The sequence below is a fragment of the Spermophilus citellus genome (assembly GCF_964194105.1).
Source record: "Spermophilus citellus genome assembly, chromosome: 2".
Classification (NCBI taxonomy): Eukaryota; Metazoa; Chordata; class Mammalia; order Rodentia; family Sciuridae; genus Spermophilus; species Spermophilus citellus.
This window is the reverse complement of record NC_138183.1, coordinates 73,955,048-73,982,244: the sequence shown is the minus strand read 5'-3', so window position 1 is coordinate 73,982,244 and position 27,197 is coordinate 73,955,048. Positions and strand designations below refer to the sequence as shown.

Sequence of the window (27,197 nt, the reverse complement as noted above, 5' to 3'; positions counted from 1 at the left end):
AGGATTGAACTCGGGGGCACTCGACCACTGAGTCACATCCCCAGCCCAGTTTTGTATTTTATTTAGAGGCAGGGTCTCTGAGCTGCTTTGTGCCTTGCTTTTGCTGAGGCTGGCTTTGAACTTGGGATCTTCCTGTCTCAGCCTCCTCAGCCACTGGGATTACAGGCATATGCCACTGGGCCTACTTCTTTGATTTGCTGTATTGAAACTGTAGAAAAGCTAAGACACTGGAACTTGTGGAATTAACCCATGGATTGAATACTGTTTTAAAATCATTGTCTGTTCTTTCATGCCTGAACTTCCCATTAAAAATAAATTCTCATAAACTGAGTGTGGTAGTGTACTCTGTAATCCCAGTGACTCTGGAGGCTGAGGCAGGAGGATCACAAGTTCTGGCCTCCTCAGCATTTACTGAGACCCTCTCTCAAAGTGAAAAATAAAAAAGGACTGGGGATATAGTTTAGTGGTAAAGCACTCCTGGGTTCAATCTCTAGTATCCTACCCCCACCCCAAGAAAAGTTCTCATAGAAAATGTAGGTGGGATTAAAAGAAATTTAAATAAGTCAAAATAATTGGATTTTTATTAGGTGCTCAATATGGGACCAATCTGCATGTCTTGACACTGTCTGTGGTACCCCTCTGCATTGGGCTAGACTAGTTGATGGTTTGGGGGACTGATGATATGGCCTGTGGGCAGGTGTCCTCAGCTATTCCAGTAAGTGATAATCACAGGGGAGTGAATTTGTTTCGCCTACTGTTATCTCAGCCATAGAAAGACCATTAGAACCTAGCCCTTCTAAAGAACTCTTACTTTTTATGAATTACTGCTGCAGTCTCCATATTGAAAAAAGACGTTCCTCTTGAACACAGCTTTTCTTGGCTGTCAGCATAACAATATAAAGTGGCTGGAATGTTTTCCTTTTTCCTATGTGCCTGTTGCATCTCATAGTATGTGGTTAAACCATTGAAAAAAAATTATAAAAGGCTAAACTTGTCCAGCTAGTTTACCACTCTTTATCTTTAGCATTCCTGTCAGCAATTGTTAATTATATTTTTTAGTCACCAATTAGATTTCATATTGGCCATTGACTTTTTTGCTTTAAGTAATGTTCTTAATTTCTTCCACATCAGAGACACTCCTAGAGATTAAATTTCTCAGGGCCTCAAGAATGTTGAAGAAGGATTAAATGGAAAGTTTTAGTATCAGTCTGTGTGTGTGTGTGTGTGAGAGAGAGAGAGAGAGAGAGAGAGAGAGAGAGAGAGAGAGAGAGAGGCGGGGAGGGAGAGAGGGAGGGAAGGAGAGAGGGAGGTGGTGGGGGAGAGAACAGAACAGAGGAATCTTGTACTTTAACAGATTGTTTGGGAGTATACTTACACAAAATCAAACATCTCTGAATGGGGGTACATTTTGTTTTTATTTTTTTTTCAACCATCTGTCTGTTTTCTCCCAAATATGAATAAACACACACACATACACACACCCTAGTACTTATGCTGAATTCCTTTGCGGGAATTTGTGATCTGAGTTCAACAACCACTTACTGAGTACCTCCTATGCATAATGTCCTATGTGTATACCAAGACAAGAAAGACCTCATCCTGGTCTCAAGAGGCGAACTGTCTACTGCAGGAGATGGGCAAGTACACAAATGGAACCTAAGACAAAAGCAAGGCGATCCTCTTAAGAGTTTTAAGCACAATACACAGAAGTGTGGACACAGGGAATGTTGAGGCCTTGTGAAAGAGACTGTGCAGAATTGAAAACTTTGAACGAGAGTATCTCAAGATTTTTTTTTTTCTTCAAAATCATTCCCTTTTTCCAGTTTTTTTTAAAACAATCTTTAATGTTACTGAAATTTACAATAGTTTGCATTCTGTGAGTACTTAGTGTAATTTATTGTAAATAAATTAATTGGATGCTTTTACCAACTGTATATGTCCTTCCTACCTCAAGCTGTTATTTCAAGTAAGGCATCCTTTCTCCAAGAGAAGAGTTTTATTTAAAATAATAGTGTTTTTAAGGTATCTTTTTTGGGGCAGCTGAGAATTAGACAAAGGTACTAGATACTTCTTTGAATGTTTTTTCCTAACTTATATGTGTTTATCTTTTTAGTCTGTGGTGTTCTCAACGTCTTAGTAATTTCTTTAAATAACTACTTTACATATTTGCCTTAAATTTTTATTTTTGTGATGCTGGGGATGGAATTCAGGGCCTTGCTAACACAAAGCAGGTGCTCTGTTATTGAGCTATAGCTCTCTCCATCCTGCCTTTGCAAATGCTTAATTGCCTGTTAATTTGTTTGATGTATAACAAACCTTTTGAGCTACCACTTTTTGTTTTCCAGTAAATAAATACTCACAAAAGAATTATGTCAAGGAACATCTAAATGCCTGAAAATCATGCTTTTAAAAACTGGGGAATGCATTTCCATTTCAATATGAATAACTTGGGTTATGGCCCATTTTGGATTGTCTGTCTTATTTTAGGGGCTATCACAGTTGTAACACCCCTAAGTGCATTGTAAAATATGCTAGACCCCTTCTACATAGATTGTGCTTTCCACGACAAGTACAACCCTTTAAAAAGCAGCATATAATGCAAGACAGACACACCATATTAAAGTGAAATTGGTCAGTGTAAAATTGATATGGTGCATAATGTTTGCATTAAAGCCTTGAAAGCTAGAGGATATTCTTTATTGTCTTTCCCCTGGTAGTTCCCTCCTTTGTTTTCAGGATGCCAAATTCAAATGCTACAAGTAGTGTTAACAACTTTTGGATGAGGTAGCCATTGGAGGTAGCTTGGGAACCTACATCATTTTATTTTATTTTATTTTATTTTTTTTTTAGAAATAAGCAATTTATTTTTTTATTTTTTAATTTTTAATTTTTTTATTGTTGGTTGTTCAAAACATTACATAGTTCTTGACATATCATATTTCACACTTTGATTCAAGTGGGTTATGAACTCCCATTTTTACCCCGTATACAGATTGCAGAATCACATCAGTTACACTTCCATTGATTTACATATTGCCATACTAGTGTCTGTTGTATTCCCTCCCCTCCCCTCCCCTCCCTCTACCCCCTCTACCCCCTCTACTGTAATTCATTTCTCCCCTTGTATTATTTTTCCCTTTCCCCTCACTTCCTCTTGTATGCAATTTTGTATAATCCTGAGGGTCTCCTTCCATTTCCATGCAATTTCCCTTCTCTCTCGCTTTCCCTCCCGCCTCTCATCTCTGTTTAATGCGACCAATCGGAGGAACAGGCCCAGCGGCCTGCCATTATTGGAGTAGGGGCAGAGCAGAGCTGCTGCCAGTGCCCGGAACAGGCCTAGCGACCCGCCGGCGTGGTATCACCTCACCCCTATGTGCCTACATCATTTTAATGGTATTTCCTTGGCTAGTTTTTTTTTTTTTTAATATTTATTTTTTAGTTCTTGGCAGACACAACATCTTTGTTTGTATGTGGTGCTGAGGATCGAACCCGGGCCGCACGCATGCCAGGCGAGCGCGCTACCGCTTGAGCCACATCCCCAGCCCTCTTGGCTAGTTTTATTCTGCTCTCTACAAGTGATTCAGAATCGAATATAGGAATTATATTTCTTGAGAATACTATAAAGCTTTTGTATGTCCCCCATAGTTTTCACCACAATCTTCTGACAGCAGGGACTCCCAATTGCTTACTGAATGAGTGAAATGCCATTTTTTTTCCCCATGAACAATTTAGACCTGAAACTAGCAGAGGTCTTTCACCTCCTTGGTTAGATTTATTCCTAGATGTTTTGTTGTTGAGGCTATTGCGAATGGTATTGTTTTTTCTGACTTCTTTATTAGCAGACTCTTTGTTATACAGGAGACATACTGAATTTTGTATGCTGATTTTAACCTACTACTTTGCCAAATTTGTTTATTAGCTCTAGCAGTCTTTTAGTGGGATTTTTTTTTTTTTTAATCTTCTAGGTACAGGATCATATCATCTGCAAACTGATAATTTGATTTTTTTTCCTTTCTTATTTTTATCCCCTTTCCCTCCTTCTCTTGCTTAATTGCTCTGGATAGAATTTAAAATAATTGATCATAATACTATGCCCCAGTAAACCCATATATGTAGAATAAAGTTTTAAAGTATTTACATCTTACATTGAGGGGAGATATCTGCTTAAAAAAATGACTTTTTTTTTTTTTTGCTTTTATTCTAAGATACAATTGTCAACAATATGTTAATTTCTAGGAAATGAATACTTGTACATTTACATATTTTTCAGTAAAATAGAGCCAATGGACTCAGAATAAATATCTATTTATCATCTATCCCCATTTAGCTTGTGGTAGTCATAATCTGAATTTTCATCCTAGGTTGCCATTTTGTGACCTTGAAGACACAGATTATTCTCAGTGGACCAGTGACTTCATTGAGTGCCTCACTGCCTTTTTTTGGGGGGGGTACATCTGGTGACATATTATCTCACACAAAAGGGCCCTCCAGGCTGTTAAGTAATAACAACCTTTCTCACCCCAAAACAATGAGGTATCAGATGATTGCAGCTTGAGAAACAAAGGATTCCCACTCCTTTTCAGAGACGATTAGGGTCCTAATTCCCTCCCCTCCTGATGAGACTGGCACTCAGGAATATCTAGTTTAGTCTTTGCTTTGTTAGTAGAGGATCATAAAGAGGCTCTTTGTTATGCTCCTTCTTTTCTTCCAGCAGGATGTATCCATTATTTTGGTTTGTTGCCTGGTACTTGCAGCAGTTTCTTCAAATAGCACCTTGAATGGTGGTGTTTTTTTCTTTTGTTGGAAAGCATAAGCTTTATCTAAATAATTACTTTGTTCACAAATCAAACCCCACAAAACTAGTGTTTTCCACAAATGCACTGACTCTAGAACATTCTTTGCCCCATGTAAAATCAGCATCGATTGTGGATTAGATTTCCTTTCTTTCCCTATTAATTTTCAGGTCCTTTGCGTCCTGGGAATGCTTATTTGTGGCTTCTCTAATGATTGTTTTGTGTTTCGCAGGGTTTGTGAATGCTTTAGAGCATTTGGGAGGCACCCTTATTACTAGAATCTTGTTCATTGTTTGGCAGAAGATGAGGGGATTAATTGTAAGGGTATTGAATGAAGTCAGGTGATGCTTGGATGCTCTAGTTAAGGAAGGGGCATAGTGGGAGAGGAAGAACATCAGGTTTCTGAAGCCCTTGAGCACACCTTATTTATCCAGTCATTGCAACAAAACAGTATATGGTTTAACAAGTTCTTCTGCCCTCCCTCCCTCCATCTCTCCATCCTTCCTTTCCTCCTTCCATCCCTCCCTCCCTCCTTCTCCCTCCTTCTCCCTCCCTCCCTCCTTCCCTCCCTCTCCCTCTCCCTCCCTGCCTGCCTGCCTCCTTTCTTTTACAGATTAACAGAGTTTCATTCCAGACCTGAAAGTGATCACTGTAAACATAAGAAAATAAAAAAGGATTTCCGTGTGTGTGTGTGTGTGTGTGTGTGTGTGTGTGTGAGAGAGAGAGAGAGAGAGAGAGAGAGAGAGAGAGAGAGAGCTTTTCCTAGATAAAAAACAACTGTGTACTATAGTCTAGTAAAGTTCTACATGAAAAATTCCTGACAAGATTAATATGCCCTTCCACGCCCAGCAAAGTTCTTATCACATTCTTGGAAAAATGCATTCTTTAAAGTTATTTCCTCTCAACTGTTTGGAAAGATGCAGTGTGTAACTTTAGAGCCTTAACTTCAGAGTCAGAGTACCTGGGTCTAATTCTTGATTGTCTGCACTAGTTGTGTGATGTTTGGGAAAGCTTATTAACCTTTCTGGGTCTCCATTTTTTTCTCATGGGCAAAATGGGAATAATGGTACCTACTTGTAGATTTGTTGTATGCAGTCTGTTATTAGTGAGTTAATAACACATAAGGTGTTTAGAACAGTGTTTGACAGGAAGTACATGTTAGCTGTTTTCGTTTTTTTTTTTTTAAATCACCTGAACCATAATATTTGAATGTCTGCTTTTTTAAGAAAAGAAATGCACAATTTAAAGAGATTAGACTTTAGGCTTTCCCACCCAATGATTCAGAGTCTGTAATGAAGTGAGAACACGGGTAGAAATACTTAAATTGCTTAACCCAAAGATAGTGGGAAAATTCAACACCCAAACATGAACACCTATCTGTTGGAACTTTCAAGGGCCACCCATGGTGCTCATAGGATTTTTGAGTTTAAAGAATTTCAGTTTAAAGAACTTAGCATAATAATTCTCCAAGTGTGACCAGCTGCTTTAGTGTTACTAAGGTTCATTAAAAAATAAACAAACAAATAAATAAATAAATAAAAGTAAAATCATTTGGACCATAAGCACAGGGGCAGAGAGCCCAGGAATCTACATTTTTAACAAGCTTCCCTGGTGGTTCCTAGGCATGATGAAAATTGAGAACAGCTGGTGAGGCAGTTGGCTCTAGAGGCTTGCTAGATTCACTTGGGGAATATTTAAAAGATTCAGATGCTCCGATCCTGGCTTAGCCATCCTGATTTAATTGTTTTGGGGGTGTGGCCTCGGTATTAGCATTAGCAGGTGATTATAATGGGCAGCTGGAGTAGAGAAGCAGTGGTATTAGAGGACAATTAGTGAAGGTGACTGTTGACATAATTTATTATATCAGGGATGTAAGCTGACTTGAGATTTTCAAAAAGTCATTACAGTGGTTATCAGTGTCGGGATGGAATAGGGAATTATTTAATGGGCATAGAATTTTTGTTTGGGATGATGAAAAAGTCCTGGAAATGGATGGTGGTGATGGTTGCACAACTTTGTAAATATATTTAATGCCACAGAACTTAAAAATGGTTAAATGGCAAGTTTTATATTGTGTATATTTTGCGACAATAATAAAAAAACACCTCTTAAAAGACATTATAATTTACATATTCTGAACTGTATTATTTTTTTCTTTTCACAGTGACAGGGTATCATGTATGCCACTGATTCCAGGGGACACTCCCCTGCTTTCCTGCAAACTCAGAATGGAAACAGCCATCGATCACCTGGTTATGTTCCAGGGAAGGTTGTTCCCCTGCGTCCCCCTCCTCCTCCAAAGAGCCAAGCTTCAGCCAAGTTTACCTCCATCCGACAAGAAGCACAGGCAGCCTTTGCATTCTCACCTGAAGAACAGCAAACACAGAGAGCAAGCCGGAAGCAGAAGCGACACAAGAATACTTTCATTTGCTTTGCTATAACTAGTTTCTCATTTTTTGTTGCACTTGCAGTCATTTTAGGAATATCCTCAAAATATGCTCCAGATGGTAAGTATATATGTGTGTGTGTGTGTGTGCCCTCGCGCATGTGTGTATATGCTGCATACCTACAACACATTCCCAAAGAAGAAAGGAGGAAATATTGGAATAATTTTTAAAAACTTTTTTTTTCCCATAAGTTGGCTCTAGCAAGCCAAGATACAGTTAGGCAATATGAACCTGTTATGAATAAGAACAGTTGTTCAAGGAATCCATTGGAAATTATAAATTTCAAAGATTTGCTCTTCTTTGCTATTTTTCCCCTTGGTCCTGGTGCTCAAGTTGTTCTTGAAATCTCTCTTTTGGAAATGCTTTTAAGAGTATTTACTGAATTATTGCGGTAGCACAATTTCATCCTTTGTGGTAGAATGATTTTTGGACTACCGAAAGTATGTTTTTGTGTCATAAATATGATAAATTGGTGTTGATTTAAAAAAAAAGTGATTAAAAATAATCATAATATGTTTTGGAATGAGCTTAGTAGATAGTTCCAAAGGAGGAGCTTTAAATATTTTTTAGTTATATTCAGTGTACATTCCAAAGCCTCTCTGAGTATGTGTAAATTCTGACACTTAAAAAAAAAATCACCCATTACTTCATAGTTAAATATCATGTAGGGAGGTTTTTATTTCTTGAATGGTCTTTGCTTTTCAAGAAACAATGTCAGCGATTCAATGATAATATATTTACTTTGAATGGTTTTGAAGAATTTTGTTGTCATTCAGCTTTAATAAAACACTAACAAAGAATTGCCTCATAAAAGAAACCTATGTATCTTCCAAAACTCAGAGGGCTCAGGGCTGTGACTGAGATCATCAGACCATTTCAGCCTGGCTTGGATGCTGTATTTGTCTACTTTTTTTTTTTTTTTTTTTTAAATAAACTCTAATAGATTTCCCTCACCCCTTTAGTTAAATTAGATGCTTCCTTAACTGGATATAACAGCTGAGGGACATTTTGCCATTTATAAGACTTAAAAACATTATTTTATTTAGTTTTCACAGATGCTTTTGGGTCCCCAAGGGCAGGGGGTTAGTGCCAGTGCTTCTGAGATGATAGATGCAAAAGAAGAAAGATTTGTGTCAACATCTTTGTTCCTCAAACCATTAGAATCCATTATAAATTTGTAACATTGACTTCCATTCTATGCAGTATTGACTTTTTCTCTCCTTTTCGCAGCAGAATAAGCAAGTTCCCTTCTGCTGTTTCATACTTCCCAAGTAATCTGCAGTAAAGGGATGTTAGATAGTGGGAATCAGAGCTGAAGTCTATGGCTTTCCTTTGTATTTTCATGTCCATTGAAAATGTTGAATTGCTAATGTGGTTCCTTGAGTCAACATTCTTTCGTTTCATATTTTGGCAATATAAATACAGATTATCCATGGAAAGATCTGGCATGCTGAAAAATTTCAGGCTCAGCATTTTGCTGTTACCACTCTAAAAGTGGGTAGCTGAGAAGGTGAGATTGGCTGAGCTGTTTTTCACTGCTGTCTGCACACCACACATTTTGTCATTAAGTGAATTTTACTGGAAGGGAACAGATTGGAATTTTTGTGATGGTTCTAATGAAGAGTGCTCCCCTGGGGAATAATTATAAACAATTAAGAGGAATTAGATAACTGTTTTAGTGGACTCCAGATTTCAAAGGATGAGATTTCCCTCTCGGTAGCTGAGAATAGTGCTTGTTACATGTGGCATAAATTAACTTTATTTCTTTTTTTTTTTATTGGAGATTGAACCCAGGGACACTTTACCACTAACTTACATCCTCAGTCCCCACTGCCCAACTTTTTTTTATTTTGAAACTGGATCTTGCAAAGTTTCCAGGACCTCGTTAAGTTGCTGAGGCTGGACTTGAACTTGTAATCCTCCTGCCTCAGCCTCCTCAGTTGCCAGTATTTTAGGCATGTCCCATGGCTACATTTGCTTCTTATGTAACTCCATGGAGAATTCCAGCTAGATGTTTTATGGGGGAGTGGGGTGTTGAAGAAAAGTTCAAGAAATTCTTAGTAGTTGTCAGAAAAAAATTTAAGAGATTCTTATTTCCTTAAGAGAATGAAAAGTTGAAGGATTTCTTCCTACCCTGCTTTTCTGTTCTGGGAATTAAATCCAGGGATGCTTTACCATTGAGCTGCATCCCAGCCCTTTTTCTTTTTTATTTTGAGACAGAGTCTTGCTAAGTTGTCTCCTTTTCTATGTTGCTGGGATTATTGGTATGAGTTACCATGCTTGACAGATTGTTTTTATTTTTATATATTTTATTCTTTACAGTGCTAGAGATTGAACCCAGGACCTTGTGCATCTTAGGCAAGTGCTTCACCTCTGAGCTATACCTGCAGTCCCAAGGATTGATTCTAGTATAATAGTGATGATCATTGATTTATCTGAAGAATTAAATATCAGTCATAAAACAGCTGCTATGAGAAAAATTATTTCCTAAAGTAATTGCCACAGACTTAGCGAGTGGGACTAATTTGAGGCGTGGTTAGTGTCACCTCTAAGAGAAAGCAGTAAAACTAGGACAACATAGGCACTTGGAAACAGGAAGAGGGTCGCAGAAGGTTATGCAAGTTCAAAGGGAAGAATCAGAAATTTTTCTATATAGAATTTCTTTTGTGTTACACTCAGTTTGCCACTTTAACAAAGATATATCTTCATGTGTTTCTTCCCCCTTCCCCAGCCTTAGTTCCTAGGGATTAAATACCCAGCAGTATTTAACCCCTGAGCTATACCCCCAGCCATTTTTTTTTTTTTTTTAATTTTGAGTCAGGGTCTCACTAAATTGCTTAAGACCTCTCCAAGTTGCTGAGACTGACTTTGAACTCCCGATCCTCCTGCTTCAGCCTCCAGAGCCACTAGGATTACAGGCGTAGGTTACCATGCCTGGCTCTTCCTATGTTTCTCGAGCATATCTTTCTTATTACTACCTTTGCTTAGTTTAAATACAAGTGATTTGTTAGTCTAGCTTGATGAATCATGTGGACTTGGATGGCAGGGGATACATGCATATCTAGTATTTTTATCTCCCCTTCACGCTCATCTTGTTTAAATACTATCCATCTTTTGGGGTCTAGATCTAGTGCCAACTGTTTCATGAAGCTGCTGTAATTACTCTGGCCCCATCCTCCCCTGAGGTCATTTGTACCTTAAAGTAACTACCACTTGTTCAGCACATAATTATATCATACCTGATGGCTTTTTCTTCTAAGCTAGCAGGTAAACTTGACTGTGAGCTCATTTTATGCTTTAGAAGTTTTATAGTATGTATTACAAATGCACAAATCAATCTTCAACAAATACTTGGTCATTAGTTGATCAGAAGTGAAGGTGTGATTTTCCCCCTTCCTCTTTCTCACTGTGGCACAAAATAAGGATTTCATGCATAAATAGCTGCAGTTTCACTGACACCTGTTCGAGAGGCAAGTTGTAATTCTAGTAAAGGAACACTACCAGTGAAGAACCTCATTTCTTAGAAGCAGAACTTTCTCATCACTCAGCTTGCTAAGTGATCTTGGGTTTGGCTCCCTAATCTGAAATTTCCTCATCTATGCAAATGAGAGGTCATGTTTGTGGCTACTTGGGTCTTGCGGTTTCATGGGAAAGCACACATGACTCAAGATGCTAGTATTCCTCAGCCTCTGCCTTGGAAGGAGGTGCTACGATTGCCCACTTTGTGATTCGCTGTGCACAGGAAGGAACTTGTGGATATCCAATCTACGTATTATTTAGCAGTCTCCATTTTTTCACTTACCAATATGTTGTGTGTGTGTGTGTGTTTTTTTCTTTTTGTGGTGGTGGTGGTCAAACCCAGGATTCACACATTTTAGGCAAGTGCTCTACCACTGAGCTACATCTCCAGCCCTATATTTTCTTTTCTAAAACAACTTAGTGTGAGTCCAAGGGTAATTTATAATTTCACTTCTTACTGTGAATTTATTTCCAGAGTAGATGGTTTGGGGGAACTTCCTTTTTGCCTTGTGAAGTTTGACCTGAACTAAATGCTGGCCACTTAGTTTTGTGGTAACCATTTTTTTTTTTTTAAATGTTGGGACAGTACAGAAAAGGGGTGGAATTTCTACCCTGATGTTAGGAAATCAAAATATATCAACACCTTACTTGCAAAACTGTATGTAGTAGTGAGAATGCTTGGATTTGGTTACTGGTATTCTTGCCTTTTGCTGGGTTGGATGGGATATCAGCGTTGTGTTGTTTTATAGAGAATTGCCCAGATCAAAACCCGCATCTCAGGAACTGGGACCCAGGACAAGATCCTGCAAAACAAGTCGTTATCAAGGAGGGAGATATGTTCCGCCTGACCTCAGATGTCACGGTGAATTCAATAGTCATTGAGAATGGAGGTAGGTAATTGTCCCTGCCTGCAGAGACTGCAAGGTTGATCTTTAATATGGGGGATATTTTCTGTTCCTTATAAACTATTCTTAAATGGCATAGATTTGGGGATAGAATGTCACTCTAACCATGGAAATGTGTTTCCAAGATTGAGCCATGGAATTCAAAAACTCTAAGGACCTTACAAATCACTCGATCCTTTTTATAGATAGGGAACAAGAAAGGTGATTATTTGCAAGCTGAATCTGTGTTATAACTGACGGATAATGATGAGAGAGTTAACATGGGTTTGCATAAACAAACATGAGATTCAGATTTATAGACTCTTAGTTATTTTTTCTAGAAATGATTAATTTCTAAATTGGATGGATTGAAATATCAACTCTTCACTTTTTCATTGGCTTTATTTTGAAAACTAGTTTCAGTTTCTAAGCAAATTTTTCCTAATAGTGGAAGTGTTATCTTTTCTTTCTTTCTTTTTTCCTACTTGAGGGGAAATCTATTCCTGTGTGTCTCAGAAAGATGTCCCAGAAGTTGGCCTACAATAATGTTGTTCCCTACAGGGCTGCTTGTATTTGGGGATGATAAAGATGGATCCAGAAATATTACTTTGAGGACTCGTTACATCCTGATCCAGGATGGTGGGGCGCTTCATATTGGAGCAGAAAAATGCCGCTATAAATCCAAAGCGACAATTGCTTTGTATGGCAAATCAGATGAAGGCGAAAGTATGCCAACATTTGGCAAAAAGTTTATTGGCGTGGAAGCTGGCGGGACACTGGAGTTACATGGGGCACGGAAGACATCGTGGACGTTGTTGGCAAAGACGCTGAATACCTCAGGCTTGCCATTTGGGTCCTATACCTTTGAGAAGGACTTTTCCCGGGGCCTCAATGTGAGGGTCATTGACCAAGACACGGCCAAAATTTTGGAAAATGTGAAGTTTGATACGCATGAGTACCAAAATGAGAGCAGGCGACTTGAGGAATTTCTGAGAGTCCAGGATCCGGGTCGAATTGTTGCTATAGCTGTGGGAGATTCAGCTGTCAAGAGCCTGTTACAAGGAACTATCCAGATGATCCAGGAAAGGCTGGGGAGTAAGCTGATCCAAGGACTGGGCTACAGGTGGGCATGCCTTATTCTTTTTCTCTCTAGCTCTGTGTTGGAGTCTTTGTTTGAGAAGAGAAAGGAAGTGGGGAAGAAATCACCCTCTATAATAAAAAACAAAGAACACTAAAAATGAGCCAGCACTACATGCAACATGAATGATATTCAATAACATAATGCCCGAGTTAGCCGGGTTGGAGCGCCAGATATGAGATTCAGAAGTGCTTGTCTTGGCTGTCAGTTATGAAGGCCTTTGTGAATTATCTTGTCAGGTTTGGGAACAGAACAGAAATGTGTTCCTGAAAACCAGTCAGGTGGCATAAAGGCTGATTTGCCTTCAAGGAGACTTCCTTTTTTCATTACCTCTTGAAGACAGAAATTCTGAATGATTCAGGGAACTCAGGGGTTGAAAGGTTAGGGCACAGTTCCATGCTAAGTTTTAAAACCCAAAGGGGTGGGGCATGCCCAGTTTCCCTTTTCTTTTGGAACCGTTTGCATACTATATTTCATACTTTGAGTGTATGTTTATACTTTGAACCCACTTGTTTGACTCAGGTCTCTAGAGTCCTAGCATCTGTAAGGAAGGATAAAGTCTTACTGTCATCTAGACAGACAAATTTATTTCTACTATTTATGGTTCTTGTAGCATCTACTTATTAACCGTGATTTCCTAATGCAATCCTCAGTCTGGGAAAAGTAGCTGGCTCAACATTTAATTCAAAAAACAGAAGTTTTAATTCTGCTGAATGTTCTTAGTAAAGTTGGGAAATATCTGCAATGAGAAAAGTAAGAGGACCTCAAAACCCAGAGACTGAAGTGATCTAGTAGTAGTTTTTTTTTCCTCTTTGATGGTAGGTTATTGAATGCCTAACCATTGAGCCACATCCCCAGCCCTTTTTTATGTATTATTTAGAGACAGGGTCACACTAAGTTGCTTAGGACCTTGGTCAGTTGCTGAGGCTGGCTTTGAACTCAGGATCCTCCTGCCTCAGCCTCCAGAGCTGCTGGGATTATAGATGTGCTCCACCCTGCCCAGCTATAGAAATTCCAGAAGACAAAAATTAGTGAAGAGAAAGGGTGTGTAATGCTTTGGAAATGCCTTTCTTTCACCTTTGATTAGAAGATGCTAAGTGCTGGATGCTCATTAACATTTAGGTACAAGGATACTACCTTAGAGTCTGTCTTTAATCTAGTGAGTAAACTAAGGCTTACATGCATGCTAACTATGCAGTAAGTCACTGCGGTTACAGGGGATAATGGAAACAAATAGAAAGAGCCCCTAAACTGACCTAGGGAATTGGTACTGGCCAAAGGCAAGAGGCCTGGAGGAATTTCAACAGTGTGCTGTGTAGACAGTAAAGGAGGAAAGCTTCCTATACCAGGAGCAAAACCTCAGAGGGTTTTGTGTTGTTGTTTAAATATAATTCATACAGAAAAGTGTTAAAAAGAATGGAGAATTTACTGAACTTATCACAGAATGATCACTGAGTTGCCAACACCTAGACCAAGAAATAAAGCATTACCAGCAGCCCATCCACCTGCAGCTGGGCCCTAATCACTCCCTCCAGAGCAAATGTTTCCATTCTCCTCAATTATTTGTCTCTGTTTGAGCTTCATATAAATGGAAGCAGACAATAGATTTTGTGTCTGCCTTTTTTGCTCAGCATTATGTTATTGAATGTCATACATGCTGCATGTTGTGCTTTTATTTTCTGTTGTAGGAATTTACAACCATTTAGTTACTGGTGGACATCTGAATGGATTTCCAGTTTGGACCTGTTATAAGAAATCCCTTTGTAAATGTTCCTTCACCACCTCTTGATGTACATGTGCAGATATTTCTATAATTTATAGACCCAGGAGTAGAAACATGGTCTTTTCAAAGTTAGACATCTACTGTGTTAGTCATTTTTCCATTGATATGGCAAAATATCTGAGATAATCAGTTTATAAAAAGGAAACACTTATTTGGGCTTACAGTTTCAGAGTTTTCAGTCCATGGTCACTTAGCCCTATCATTTTGGTCTGTGGGAAGGCAGAACATCATGATGGGGAGCAAGTGGTGGAGTGAAGCTGATGACCTCATGGTGGCCCAGGAAGCAGAGAGGAGGCTAGAGTCCCAATATCCAATTCAAGGTCCTGCCCCCAATGACCTAACTTCCTTCCACTAGGCTCCACCTCTTAAAGGCTCTAAAACCACCAATAACACCATCAGCTGGGGACTGAGCCTTCAGCACATGGACTTTTGAAAGACGTTTATGATCTAAACTTTAACACTTGCTGTGTTATATGCTTTGTTTTATTGTTTAGCAATGGCAGGGGTTGCAATGTATATCCTCCCCACCCCTCCACCTGCCGCCTCCCAGTGCTAGGGATTGAATCCAGGGGCACTCTACCACTGAGCTGCATTCCAAGACCTTTTAATTTTTGTATATTTGAGACTTGTTCTCACTATGTTGCTGAGACTGGCCTTGAATGATCCTCCTGCCTAAGCCTCCCAAGTTGCTGAGGTTACAGGCATGTGACACCACATACCCAGCTAAACTTCTCTTTCTTAACACCATCATTGTTTCTAGATTTTTATGATCACCGACTGTGACTATTTTGACTTTGGTTCCTTTACCTTCCAGAATGGTTTCTAAATTCCCTTTGAAATATTTTCACTGACTCCATGGAGGAATTAGAATTGTGATCTTTCGACAACGTTCCATTACATTGACATTATCTCCAATGTGCATAAACATGCACTCCTTTGAAGATAGTGTTCTAGTGCATTGAAATTTTCGCCAAGTGGAGGAGGGAAGTAGAAGTGTTTTGGAGATAATGTCAGTAGAATGGAACATTGTTTTATAGTTGCTGAGGCAGTTCTGGTAAATAAAGGAAGCCTCTGACATTCTTTCTCTCCTTCCCTCTCAAATAGGAGATAATAAATTGAGACATTCTTTATTTGATCTTTTCTGCTGTATCAAAGGATACAAATAAGAGCTACAAAGCATTGTCAGCCAAAGAGTAGCTAATCCACACAGGGGTGGCTTTGGGTTTCTAAGGGTGTAGGCATGCTTTGGTTAGCTTTTGTCTGTGAATATCCAGCCATCTGTCTGGCATAGATTATATTTGGCATTTTTTTTCTCTAAAGTAGGAAATTCACATTTTTCTTTTCATGTTTTGAATCAGGAGGCTTAAGGCAATTTTCTTGCTTTTGTTATTGTGTTTTTTTTTCCCCCTTTGATTTTAGCCACCACACACTTGAGCAAGTCCCTTGGATATTTAATATCACAGAAGTAAAGTGGCATTTTCAAATACATGCTTTCAACAAATAGACAGTGGTATATAAAATCAAAACTTTGTTGAATAGTAATTCTGAAACTTAAGAATATTAAGAAAGTCTAACTCAGCTGTTTTTCAAACTTGCCTGCACACCTGGAGACTTTAAAACTTCCTGATGCCTAAAGCCTGTCTTAGAGCAGGATCTTACTGGTAGGTAGGACCCCCAAGCAACTGAAATGCAATCAAGATTGGGAATTCCTACTGTAATATTCAACTGAAATGCAATCAAGATTGGGAATTCCTACTGTAGTATACATGTATGAAGATGTGAATCAGGCATGTTTGCTTCTAACTTGTTGGTTACTTAAAAGTTTGAAATTACAACCTCATGGGAAAAGCAAGGTCTCAAGGTCAGGGGTTCTCAAAGTTCGGTCTCCTGACCCAGCAGCATTAGCATCCTTGGGAAATGTATTAGAGATGGAGATTCTCAGGTTCCACTTTGGGTACTTGGGTGGATCTAGCATACTGCCTCACCCTCTAGATGGTTTTGATGTTGACTAAAGTTTGAGGGCCATGCTGTAACACAGTGGTTCTGAAGTCTACCTGCACATTTAGGTCACCTGGGGAACTTTAAAAACATCCTAATGCTGGTCCCAAGCTTTAGATATTTTGATTGCATAGAACTGAATTAGGTCTGAGCATTGATATTATTTCTAAAGTTCCCTATGTGATTCTATGATGCGTCTCAATTTTTGAGAACATTATAGAAGATAGTTTAAAAGAGAACAGGGAGTAATCATTTAAAGAGAAAGACAATAAATGGACCTGTGCCCAGAATGATATGTGAGTGATATGGGTGTGTACTGAGGAAGGAAGTCCATGATTAATTGAAACCATATTCATCAGTGTTCCACCTGTTAAAGAGCTAGACAAGCAAGTATTTGCGAAAATCAGGCATGTTTGCTTCTAACATGTGGTTACTTCAAAGTTTTGAATTACAACCTCATGGGAAAAGCAATCTGTAAAAATGAAATCTATATGCTAAGTGAAGTTAGCCAATCCCAAAAAAACAAATGCCGAATGTATTCTCTGATATAAGGGAGGTGACTCAAAATGGAGTTGGGAGGGAGAACATGGGAGGAAGATTACCTCTAGATAGGGAATAGAGGTGGGAAGGAAAAAGAGGGAGAAGGGGAATAGCATGGATGGTGAAAGAGACCCTCATCATTATACAAAATACATGTATGAAGATGTGAATTTGGTGTCAACATACCTTATATATAATCAGAGTTATGATAAATTGTGGTATAAAGATGTATTAAGAATTGTAATGCAAAAAAATAAATAAATAGATTAAAAAAAAAGAAATCTAAAAATTAAAAAGCAACCATCACATGTGTGTTAGAGATTTAGGTCATTACTGTGACAGATAATCGGATGGACACACTCTTTTTCCTTCTAGGCAAGCTTGGGCTTTAGTTGGTGTCATTGATGGTGGAAGTACTTCTTGCAATGAATCTGTGAGAAACTATGAAAACCATAGTAGTGGCGGGAAGGCTCTGGCCCAAAGAGAATTTTATACAGTGGATGGTCAGAAGTTCTCTGTGACAGCCTATAGTGAATGGATTGAAGGTAGGCAAGGGTGGTTTATACTCTTGTAAGACATTGGTAAGTATTGGACTAGATTTTTAAAAAAATAGTATTCACATGACTGGTTGGATTCTTTACCAGTTGAAGCTGACATTTGTTTCCCTATTAAAATCTTTTAGATTCAAGAGCTCTTCCTGGATTCGAAAAATGATCTGTTCTAGTTTGAACATCCCAATTGGACTTTGTTCTTGATTTTTTTTTTGAGTCATAGAGTGTGATTAAGTAGTAAAAATTAATTTGTTTCCTGTTGGCACTAACTGAACCAATCTGAATGTGATAGGGTGAGCTTTCTTTGGTTATGTGCAATGATAGTGAGCCTGATTTGTACTTTGAATCTTCTCTTTATGTAGATATACCACCCAATATTACCTTTGAACACTTGCTGTGCAAACAGACTTCTCACTTACTAGGCAGTTTTTCCCCGCTGATGATCTTGCAAATACACTTTATCATAAGAATCGAAAACACAGAGAAGTATAAGATAAAAATGAATCTTCAGCCCTATTATTTGGAGATAATTATTTCAGTACATGATAGTCTAGGATCTTTTTTCTTCTATGTCTTTCTCCCTGCATTTTGCTTTAACCTGCTTCCTAAAAGTTATTTTATTTATTTGAATTTTCTTCAACATAATTTTTTCATAGTTCATCTTTCAGGATTATAGTTTATTCAAATATTGCCTAGCACAAGGTGTTTAGGGAGCATCTGATTTTTTTTTCTTTTAAGGATGTTTACTGTAGAATTTAAAAATTTAACCCATCTTGCTGCCAAATTATCTTAGCTTCTTCTTGTCTGTGCTTGTCTATTATCTTTCTTTTCTAACTGAACATAATGCCTTTCTTTTCTAACCAAATCTAAACAGATTTAATGTGAAATGAGCAAAATTAAGAGGCGCTTATCACATGTGTGATTACCCAGAAAACTTTAATTTAACCTGGGCCATACCTCAGTTTTGAGCAGCAATGTAGCAAAGTGTTTACTAACATGGATTTCTCTTGACAGAATGCCTGAGCTCCCAGCCTTGCTCTTTCACTTAATATGTGATCTTGGGCATGTAACTTTAACTTCCCAAACCTCAGTTTCAATGGAAGCTACCACATAGGGTTGCAGAGGTGAAGAATGTGAAGTTTTTATTTTTAGCACAGTGAATGTTGCACTCAGTTATGTTAACAGTGATGCAAACATGATTGGGGTTATAAGGATGTTTTTTATCACTATGATTAAAGACATTCTTTTGCTTTAAAACAACAATTAAATGGATCCCCTGACAAATAACAGGAACTTTCACATGTTGCCTCCAAGCAACTTTCTGGGGTTGGAGTGAGGAAAATGGTATTTTTTAATACCTAAGGAAGCTGGAATCAAGCCCCAGCTTTCTGCTTCCAAGACTGTTGCTCTTTCTATCGCACCATAGTTGTCTCTATCAAAATAGGTGGGTGAAAAGCTTTTCTTAGCAGTATTTGGTCCTGCCAATGGAATTTCGTGATCCTGTCTCCAGAAGGTTCCAGGCAGGGGAGATTACTGACGGACCTTGAGTCAGCTTTTCCTTTGTAGAAAATGTCTTCATTTCCACATTAGTAATGACATTTCTGGAGGAAGGAACATTCTTTCTGTATCATAGGCTATTGTTTGTATCCAGTATTCTCAGTGACTCTTAGTTTCTGGAAGAGGTGGAAAATCTCCCCAGGAAGCAGGGGACTGAACTTATTTCCTTTTTAACTTCCAATTCAACGTGCTAATAGGAGATAACCTGCAGAATTTTCTTCTAAAGCTAGAAAAAAGTGAGGAATTGTTGAATGGTACCATCCTTCCCATCTAACCTTCTCACTTTCTTTTAAAACAAATACATTCTCAGCATCTTTCAAATTCAGACTTATTTGTCTTATAGCTTACTTTTTAAAAAGTATTTTCATGTGAAACAGTGAATGTTCCTAGGCTGCCCCGCCCTTCTTTTTCTGGGGATTGAACCCAGGTGCACTTTACCACCGAGGTATGTCCCTAACCCTTTTTTTTTTTTTTTTTTAAAGTTTTGATGCAGGCTCTTGCTTTGTTGCTGAGGATGGCTTTGAACTTGCAATTCTCTTGCCTCAACCTTCATATTTGCTGGGATTATAGGTATTTGTCACCATGACTGTTCTAGCTGCCCTTTTTATAGGGGGAGTGTTTTCTTTTATTAAAACTGAAAATTTGGGAAATGATTGTTGTTGCTGCTGTGGAGCTTTTAATTATTTTTGTTCTCAATTTTCCCGTTTTTATTCTTGGAAAGAGAGAGTAACATACAGGTAAAAAAAAATTAGATTATGGGGCTGGGGATGTGGCTCAAGCGGTAGCGCGCTCCCCTGGCATGCGCGGGATGCTGGGTTGGATCCTTAGCACCACATAAAAAAAATAAAATAAAGATGTTGTGTCCACCGAAAACTAAAAAATAAATATTAAAAAATCTCTCTCTCTCTGAAAAAAATTGGATTATGCCTGAGGCGGCGCATGCCTGTAATCCCAGTAACTCGGCAGACTGAGGAAGGAAGATCACAAATTTGAGTCCAGCTTCAGCAATTTAGTGAGAACCTGTTTCAAAATAAAAAATAAAGAAATTGAATTCTGGAAATAGATTAGTTTTCAATTCTGCGTTTTTTTAAGCTATAATTTTTAGCCATTATCCAAGCTCCTAGATCTTGTTTTTTGTTTGTTTGTTTGTTTGTTTGTTTTGTCTCTAGTGAATATAATTTCTGTCTCTCACAGTTTGGATGAAAGGTGATTATGCATGTGAAATTTTTAAAAGTTATTATTATAATTACTAGAGTTATTATTATTTATATTACTTTTTTGGATAAAATGCTATTGTAGGCTTCAGTATATGGATGAAAGAATTATATCAAAAAGCATCTGAAGTTTATGAGGTATTTTTATGACACACAGAAACAGGACAGTCAAAGTGTAAAAGGACAGAATCCAAAATTTTCCCAGGTTAGGTTTTATCTGGATAGTTGGCTCAAGGCTGTAAGACTGTATATTATTCCTTGTTCCTTGCTTGAATTTCCTTCCTTTTGATTTCCCTGGCTTAAGTGAATGTGTTCTTTGGCTCTCGTCATTGCCCTTTAGAGTCAGCATCCTAAAGTAGCCCCAGAGTGGTATGTTGTTAGAATGAGAGAGAAGTACAGATGTTTATTACAGATGTCTTGAAATGGGCTGTTTCTCTTTCACCATTGATGTTATGAAGTAACTGCCTTCTATTCCAGACACATTTCCATGAGATCAGCTTTTGGCTCATGACAGATTCCATCATGGATGTTGTAGAAGCAGGAAATGCAACCCTGGGTTGCATTTCGAAGAAGTGTAAGTGATGGAGAAGTTGATAATCTTTTCAGTTCTCCTCTGCCTAATTGGGAACCAGCTTTGAATTTCAAAGGAGATATTAGGAAAGATCAATCATTAGTAGTTACTAGGTTATATAATTTACATCATCCCAGGAATGCAGCACTGTCATGTGCCCTTGGTTCACATTATAGATCAAGCTAGTCATACTTGTTCACTCAGCAGACATCTGTGGAGCTGTGCTCTGAAGAACATAGAGTAGTGAGTACATCAACGGAAGCATGCAGCAGCTTTCACTGATGCACCTAAAGTTTATAAAAAAGGTGGAACAGTGAAAGGCTCATTGGTGTATACCTTTAATCCCAATGATTGCAGAAACTGAGGCAGGATAATTGCAAGTCCGAGGCCAGCCTTAGCAATATAGTGAGACCCTGTCTCAAAATGAAATATAAAAAGACCTGGGGACCAATAAAAAAATAATAATTTTTAGAAGTAATCTTATATCTCATTAGATACTACAAACCTTTTCCCCATTGTTTCTCTTCTAACTTTACTTATGTCATGTATATTAAAAAAAATGTTTCAACTTCTGACTTTGTCATCTATTTGTACTTTTAAAAAAAAAATAAAAATATGAACTTAAAAAAAAAAAAGACCTGGGGATGTAGCTCAGTGGTAGAGCACCCCTGGGTTCAATCCCTAGTACCCACCCTCCCCCAAAATGGTGAACAGCAAGAGTTGGGGGTCAGTCCAGGTAAAGGATGAAGTGTTTGTTACATATTAAGTTTGTTTTGGTGGGGCTGGGGCTGGGGCTGTGGTAGAGCACTTGCCTAGCACGTGTGAGGCACTGGGTTCAATTCTCAGTACCACATAAAAATAAGTAAATAAAAGTAAAAAGAAAAAATAAGAATGCTTAAACAAAAAGATTGTTTGGGGCAGTGTTACAATTGTAACACTGAGTTGAAATACAGCAAGGGATTTGGGGATTGAGAGTCGTCAACATTTTAAAGCATAGTTTTCGAATGTGATGTTTTTGTATCATGGCTGGTAGGTGCATCAAGATCTGTTTCCTAGGGCTGGGGATGTGGCTCAAGTGGTAGCGTGCTCGCCTGGCATGCGTGCGGCCGGGGTTCGATCCTCAGTACCACATACAAAGATGTTGTGTCCGCCGAAAACTAAAAAAAAATAAATATTAAAATTCTCTCTCTCTCTCTCTCTCTCTCTCTCTCTCTCTCTTTCTCTCTCTCTCTCAAAAAAAAAAAATCTGTTTCCTAGAGAGCTAGGACATATATTTCCATATTTTTAACATTCATACATGCAGAGTGACTGGCATGTGCAAAGCACTGGTAAATATTTCCTAAATTCCTTTTATCTTAACTTTTGATTTGTGAATCAGGGAGAAGGTTGATTTTAGAAAAATACAGTCCTGTTAATACATCACTTTTTTGTTTTTGTTTTTTTGTTTAGGTGTTTCTCTTTCAGGATTCCGGGTGGAGCCTGTGGATGGAGTGAAGCTTCACCTGCTGGATGATGTTAGTAGCTGGAAGCCTGGAGACCAGATTGTGGTTGCAAGCACAGACTATTCCATGTACCAAGCCGAGGAGTTCACTCTTCTCCCCTGTCCCGAGTGTAACCGTTTTCAGGTCAAAGTTAAAGGTATCAGACTATTAAGAGTATTTCGTGGGAAACACTCTTTCTTAGGGAGTTGATTCTTGGAATCATTTTTCTACCTACCCATTCCTTACCATGATCATCATCAGCATCATCAATATTAAAGATCTTGGCCAGGTGCCATGGTGCATGCCTGAATCCAGCCGCTCAGGAGGCCAAGGCAGGAGGATTGCAAGTTCAAAGCCAGCTTCAGTAAAATCGAGGTGCTAAGCAACTCATTGAAATACAAAATAGGGTTGGAGATGTGGTTGCATGATTGAGTGCCACTGAGTTCAATCCCTGATACCCTCCACCTTAAAAAAAAATAAAATAAAATAATAAAAGATCTTAACAGTGTAGGACATTGAACAATAGCTTCCAGAGGGAATTAGAAATACTTAATACACAACATTCTTGCTATTAATGATGTGTAGCAGGCAAATTAGTGTTTCTGTGCCTAGGTTTCTTGGGAAAAAATAAAAAAGATGTGGACTACCTGTGCACCTACCTATAATCCCAACTACTTGGGAGTCTGAGGCTGGAGGCAGAAGTTTGAGGTCAGCCTCAGCAATTTAGCAAGTCTGTGTCTCAAAGAAATAAAAATAAAAAATAAATTAAAAAAAAACCTGGGGATGCAGCTCAGTGGTAAAGAACCCCTGGGTTTAATCCTAGTACCAAAAAAGATGTGAACCAGATGATTGGATTTTCCGGGTCCTTTTTAGTTTTTTATTAATTTCCCATTATTGCATAGTAACAAACCCAACTATTAACCAAATCCATTTTTAATAGAAATGTTTCTTAACAAAAAAATTGTGATTTTTGATTTTTGCTTGACAAAAATAAATCTCACTAATTTTTAAAATGCAATCTAGTAGATATTTTTATAACCATCTTTCCTGTCATAATTTCAAATAATACAGTTTTTTGAAGGAGAGCAATACACAAAGGGTTTCTCATTGTAAGCTGAGTATAGAAAGAATGGCTGACATCAGGTACTTCCTGTGAGCCTGATACTCTGCAAAGCCCCCTGTAGGTTCATATATGAGATTCATTGCACATTCTACTTATTGTTTTCCTTGTTTTTGTACTCAAGGTAGTATAATGATGGTATAAAACAAAAGAGTTTACAGTAACTTCGATAAGTGTAATAGATCATTCAGAGCTTTTTCCAGTAATTTAGTGTAATAGATCATTCAGAGATTTGAGATTTAAAGGAACATTTTCTCCTAAAATAGGATGATTGGCTTACTCAGCTTTTTTTCTCTGCGCTTCATTCAGTGTTATACTTTTCCTTCTCTTGATAATACAGGGCAGAGGCAAAGCAAACAAATAAAAAAAAACTAAAATCCCAAATAAAAGCAATTAAAAAAAATCCCCCAGAATGATACCATCTGGCATTAAAAATTTTTTGGAAATTCCCATTCCTGATGACAAATCTAGATGATTTTGATCTCTGTAAGCCCAACTTGATGATTTATTTGTATTTTTCCTTGCTGAGTTTATCTAAGAGCATCAGAGAAAAAAACTTATTATGAAACTACTTCTGAACTTCCAGTAAAGGTAGCCATTTAAAAGAATGTATACTAATACTAAAACAAGAGTGGGAAAGAAAAGATGGTAATTTTTGTATGGCTAATGTCCAACTGCAGATTACTTTTGAAGTACGAGCAAAAACAACTTGACACCCTGATTTTAACTACTTCTTCTTCTTCTTCTTCTTCTTCTTCTTCTTCTTCTTCTTCTTCTTCTTCTTCTTCTTCTTTTTTTTTTTTTATAGATTCACTGCATTTGGTTCTTGATATGTCCTAGGCTAGAACAAGGACAGGAGCTAGAGGGAAAGACTAGATTATTAGGCAGATTCCAGGTCCTTAATGCTGTTTACAGGAGAATCGGGCTACTTCAGCAAGCTCTCTGTTCCTGCCTGTTTTTGAGAGTTGGGAGGACAACTGGTAATGAGGATTTAGGCTTTGGGTGGGTGGTTGGACCAGATAATCTTTGAAATTGCTCTTCCTGGGATGCTGTGATTTGGAAGTTTGGAGAATGAAAGATGACAAGTTAGTTATTGATTGTGTTTGGGGGTTATGGAATGGAGAGGAATGTAGTTTTGAATTAAGTTCCATATTTTCTTTGTTGGAATTTCTTTTTCCTTTGCTCACAATGACCAGAAACCCCTCAGTTCCTGCACATGGGAGAGATCATAGATGGTGTAGACATGAGAGCTGAGGTTGGAATTCTCACCCGGAATATTGTGATCCATGGAGAAATGGAGGACTCATGCTATGCAGAAAACCAGTGCCAATTCTTTGATTATGATACCTTTGGGGGACACATCATGGTGAGCAAAAGGATTTGACAATTTCTTTGAAAATCCTAGTTGCTGAGTACATATTTGAAGAAACCTTCAAGTGGTTGAGATATATGGATAATAAAAAGAAACCATATTTTATTTATCTTTTAAATAAATGAGGATATTTTTAAAAACAAAACAAAATAATTGCTTCTTTATTTAGCTGACCTGGGCCTATAGCTCAATCATTTAAGAACATTCCTTCAAGAATTTATTAAATCAATATATTTTGAAAAACCCCAATATACAGAAACAAAAGAATGAGTAATATTGTTGTTAGTGCATACAATTTCTGAATCAATTGGTTCTTTAAAAAATATGATATTACTAAAGAGTGAGAAGTAGTAGTATATTTGCTTATTTCTGTATATATTTTTAATGCGGATTTTTATTCTGTAAGAATGTTGAGTACTTAGTACACAGGAGGCAGTATTCTGTATTCTATTGGATTTCTGGCAACATGTGTTCCAAATCACTTTCTTCACTGACTAGGCTGTGGGTGTTAGCAGCATTCCTGTTTCACTGACTTTTTGGAAATGTTGATCAGCATTATTCCTATGTTCTTAGTTATATCATTGAAAATTTAGTGCTTAAAAATATTGCTCCAACTTCAGATCACAGAATAATTTTTTTTAAAGAATCTAAGCAAACAATATTCTGTGGTAACTAAAATATTGGGGAGAACTTAGAAATATATAACTATTAGACTCTGGCGGAGGTTATAGAAATAAAAGAATGAGATTAGGAATGACCAAAGTCTAGATAGTCCCTGACTCAACGATTTTTCAATTTTTACAATGGTGCAAGAGTGTTATGCATTTGGTAGACACCTTACTTAAGATTTTGAATTTTGATCTTTTCTGGGGAGAGAGCTGTGCAGTTCTGTACTCTAGAGATTCTGGGCAGTGGCAGTGAGCTACAGGTCCCAGTCAGCCACAAGACCACGAGGGGAAACAATGCACACTTAGCTTTGTTGCTAAGCTAGGATTTTTGTAGGTTGGGTACTAAACAATTTTTTTTCATCTTTTATATCTTTATCGAACCCAGTGCCCCACATGTCTAGGCCTGCATTCTACTACTGAGTTACAACTGCAGCCCCCTAAACGAATTTTTGACTTACAGTATTTTCAGTTTAATAAATGGTTTTATCTGGACATAACCCCATCCAAAGTTGTCAGGGAGCACTTGCATTTGAACAAGTCAAAACATACAGAAATCATTGCTGGCAGCTTTCCTGGTTACAGTTGCCTTTATTCCTAATTGAAAGCTATTTTTATGGCATTTTAAAGCATTCACTTATATAATGAAGCATCTCCTAAATTATTAATTAGGGATCTGGAAAAACAGGGTGCAAAAGAAATGTTTGAACATGTAGTATCCTTCAGATGTTTGGTATTTAAACAATAGTTTTTGCTTCTTTCCTCTTCTCTGAAGTGTCAGTTTGCTTTTGGTTACCTTGTTTTGTAGATAAGGAAAAATTTTACTGCAGTCCATCTCTCTTATGTGGAATTGAAGCACATGGGTCAGCAGCAGCTGGGGCGCTACCCTATTCATTTTCATCTGTGTGGGGATGTGGATTATAAAGGCGGGTACAGACACACAACATTTGTGGATGGACTGTCTATTCATCACAGCTTCTCCAGATGCATCACTGTGCATGGGACCAATGGCTTACTGGTGAGTAGCTTCCATTACGTTGATATTATCTGTCATTGAAAGGTTGACTCTCCTTAATGCCCACGACATCTCAGTTTTGCTTAAGTAAACTATTTCTCTTCATACCTTACTCTAAACTGCTGTTACTGAGAATTCTGCTGTTTTTCTGTTTGAAGGAAGCCTACATTTTTTATCACCCAAATTATCTTCTTCGGTGAGAAATAAAACTTGACTTTGCCCCTTCTGCTAAGATCAAAGCTTCTTTTTGCATTTGTACTGTGTGCTGTGCTGAGCCACACTTGTCACTTAAATCCCAGTCCATCTTGTTACTAACGACATTATATACTTGTATTTCTGCAGATAAAGGACACCATTGGATTTGACACACTAGGTCATTGTTTCTTTTTGGAAGATGGTATTGAGCAGAGAAATACTTTGTTTCACAATCTGGGACTACTCACCAAGCCAGGCACTCTCCTCCCCACTGATAGGAACAACTCCATGTGCATCAACATGCGAGATAAAGTATTTGGAAATTACGTCCCTGTCCCTGCCACTGACTGTATG

General features: G+C 38.0%; 1 protein-coding gene across 4 annotated transcripts in view; it reads left to right on the top strand.

Annotated features, from left to right (window-relative positions):
- CEMIP2 (cell migration inducing hyaluronidase 2) overlaps positions 1-27,197 on the top strand; it is a 74,714-nt gene that overhangs the window by 8,495 nt on the left and 39,022 nt on the right. For all 4 annotated transcript variants that reach the window (XM_081281605.1, XM_081281603.1, XM_081281604.1 and 1 more), the window contains 8 exons: positions 6,958-7,300; positions 11,509-11,649; positions 12,205-12,766; positions 17,478-17,647; positions 22,445-22,633; positions 24,793-24,962; positions 26,442-26,651; positions 26,991-27,196. In XM_081281605.1, the coding sequence (XP_081137731.1) occupies positions 6,970-7,300; positions 11,509-11,649; positions 12,205-12,766; positions 17,478-17,647; positions 22,445-22,633; positions 24,793-24,962; positions 26,442-26,651; positions 26,991-27,196 (1,979 nt within the window). In that variant the 5' untranslated portion in view covers positions 6,958-6,969. The remainder of the gene's footprint in view (positions 1-6,957; positions 7,301-11,508; positions 11,650-12,204; positions 12,767-17,477; positions 17,648-22,444; positions 22,634-24,792; positions 24,963-26,441; positions 26,652-26,990; position 27,197) is intronic.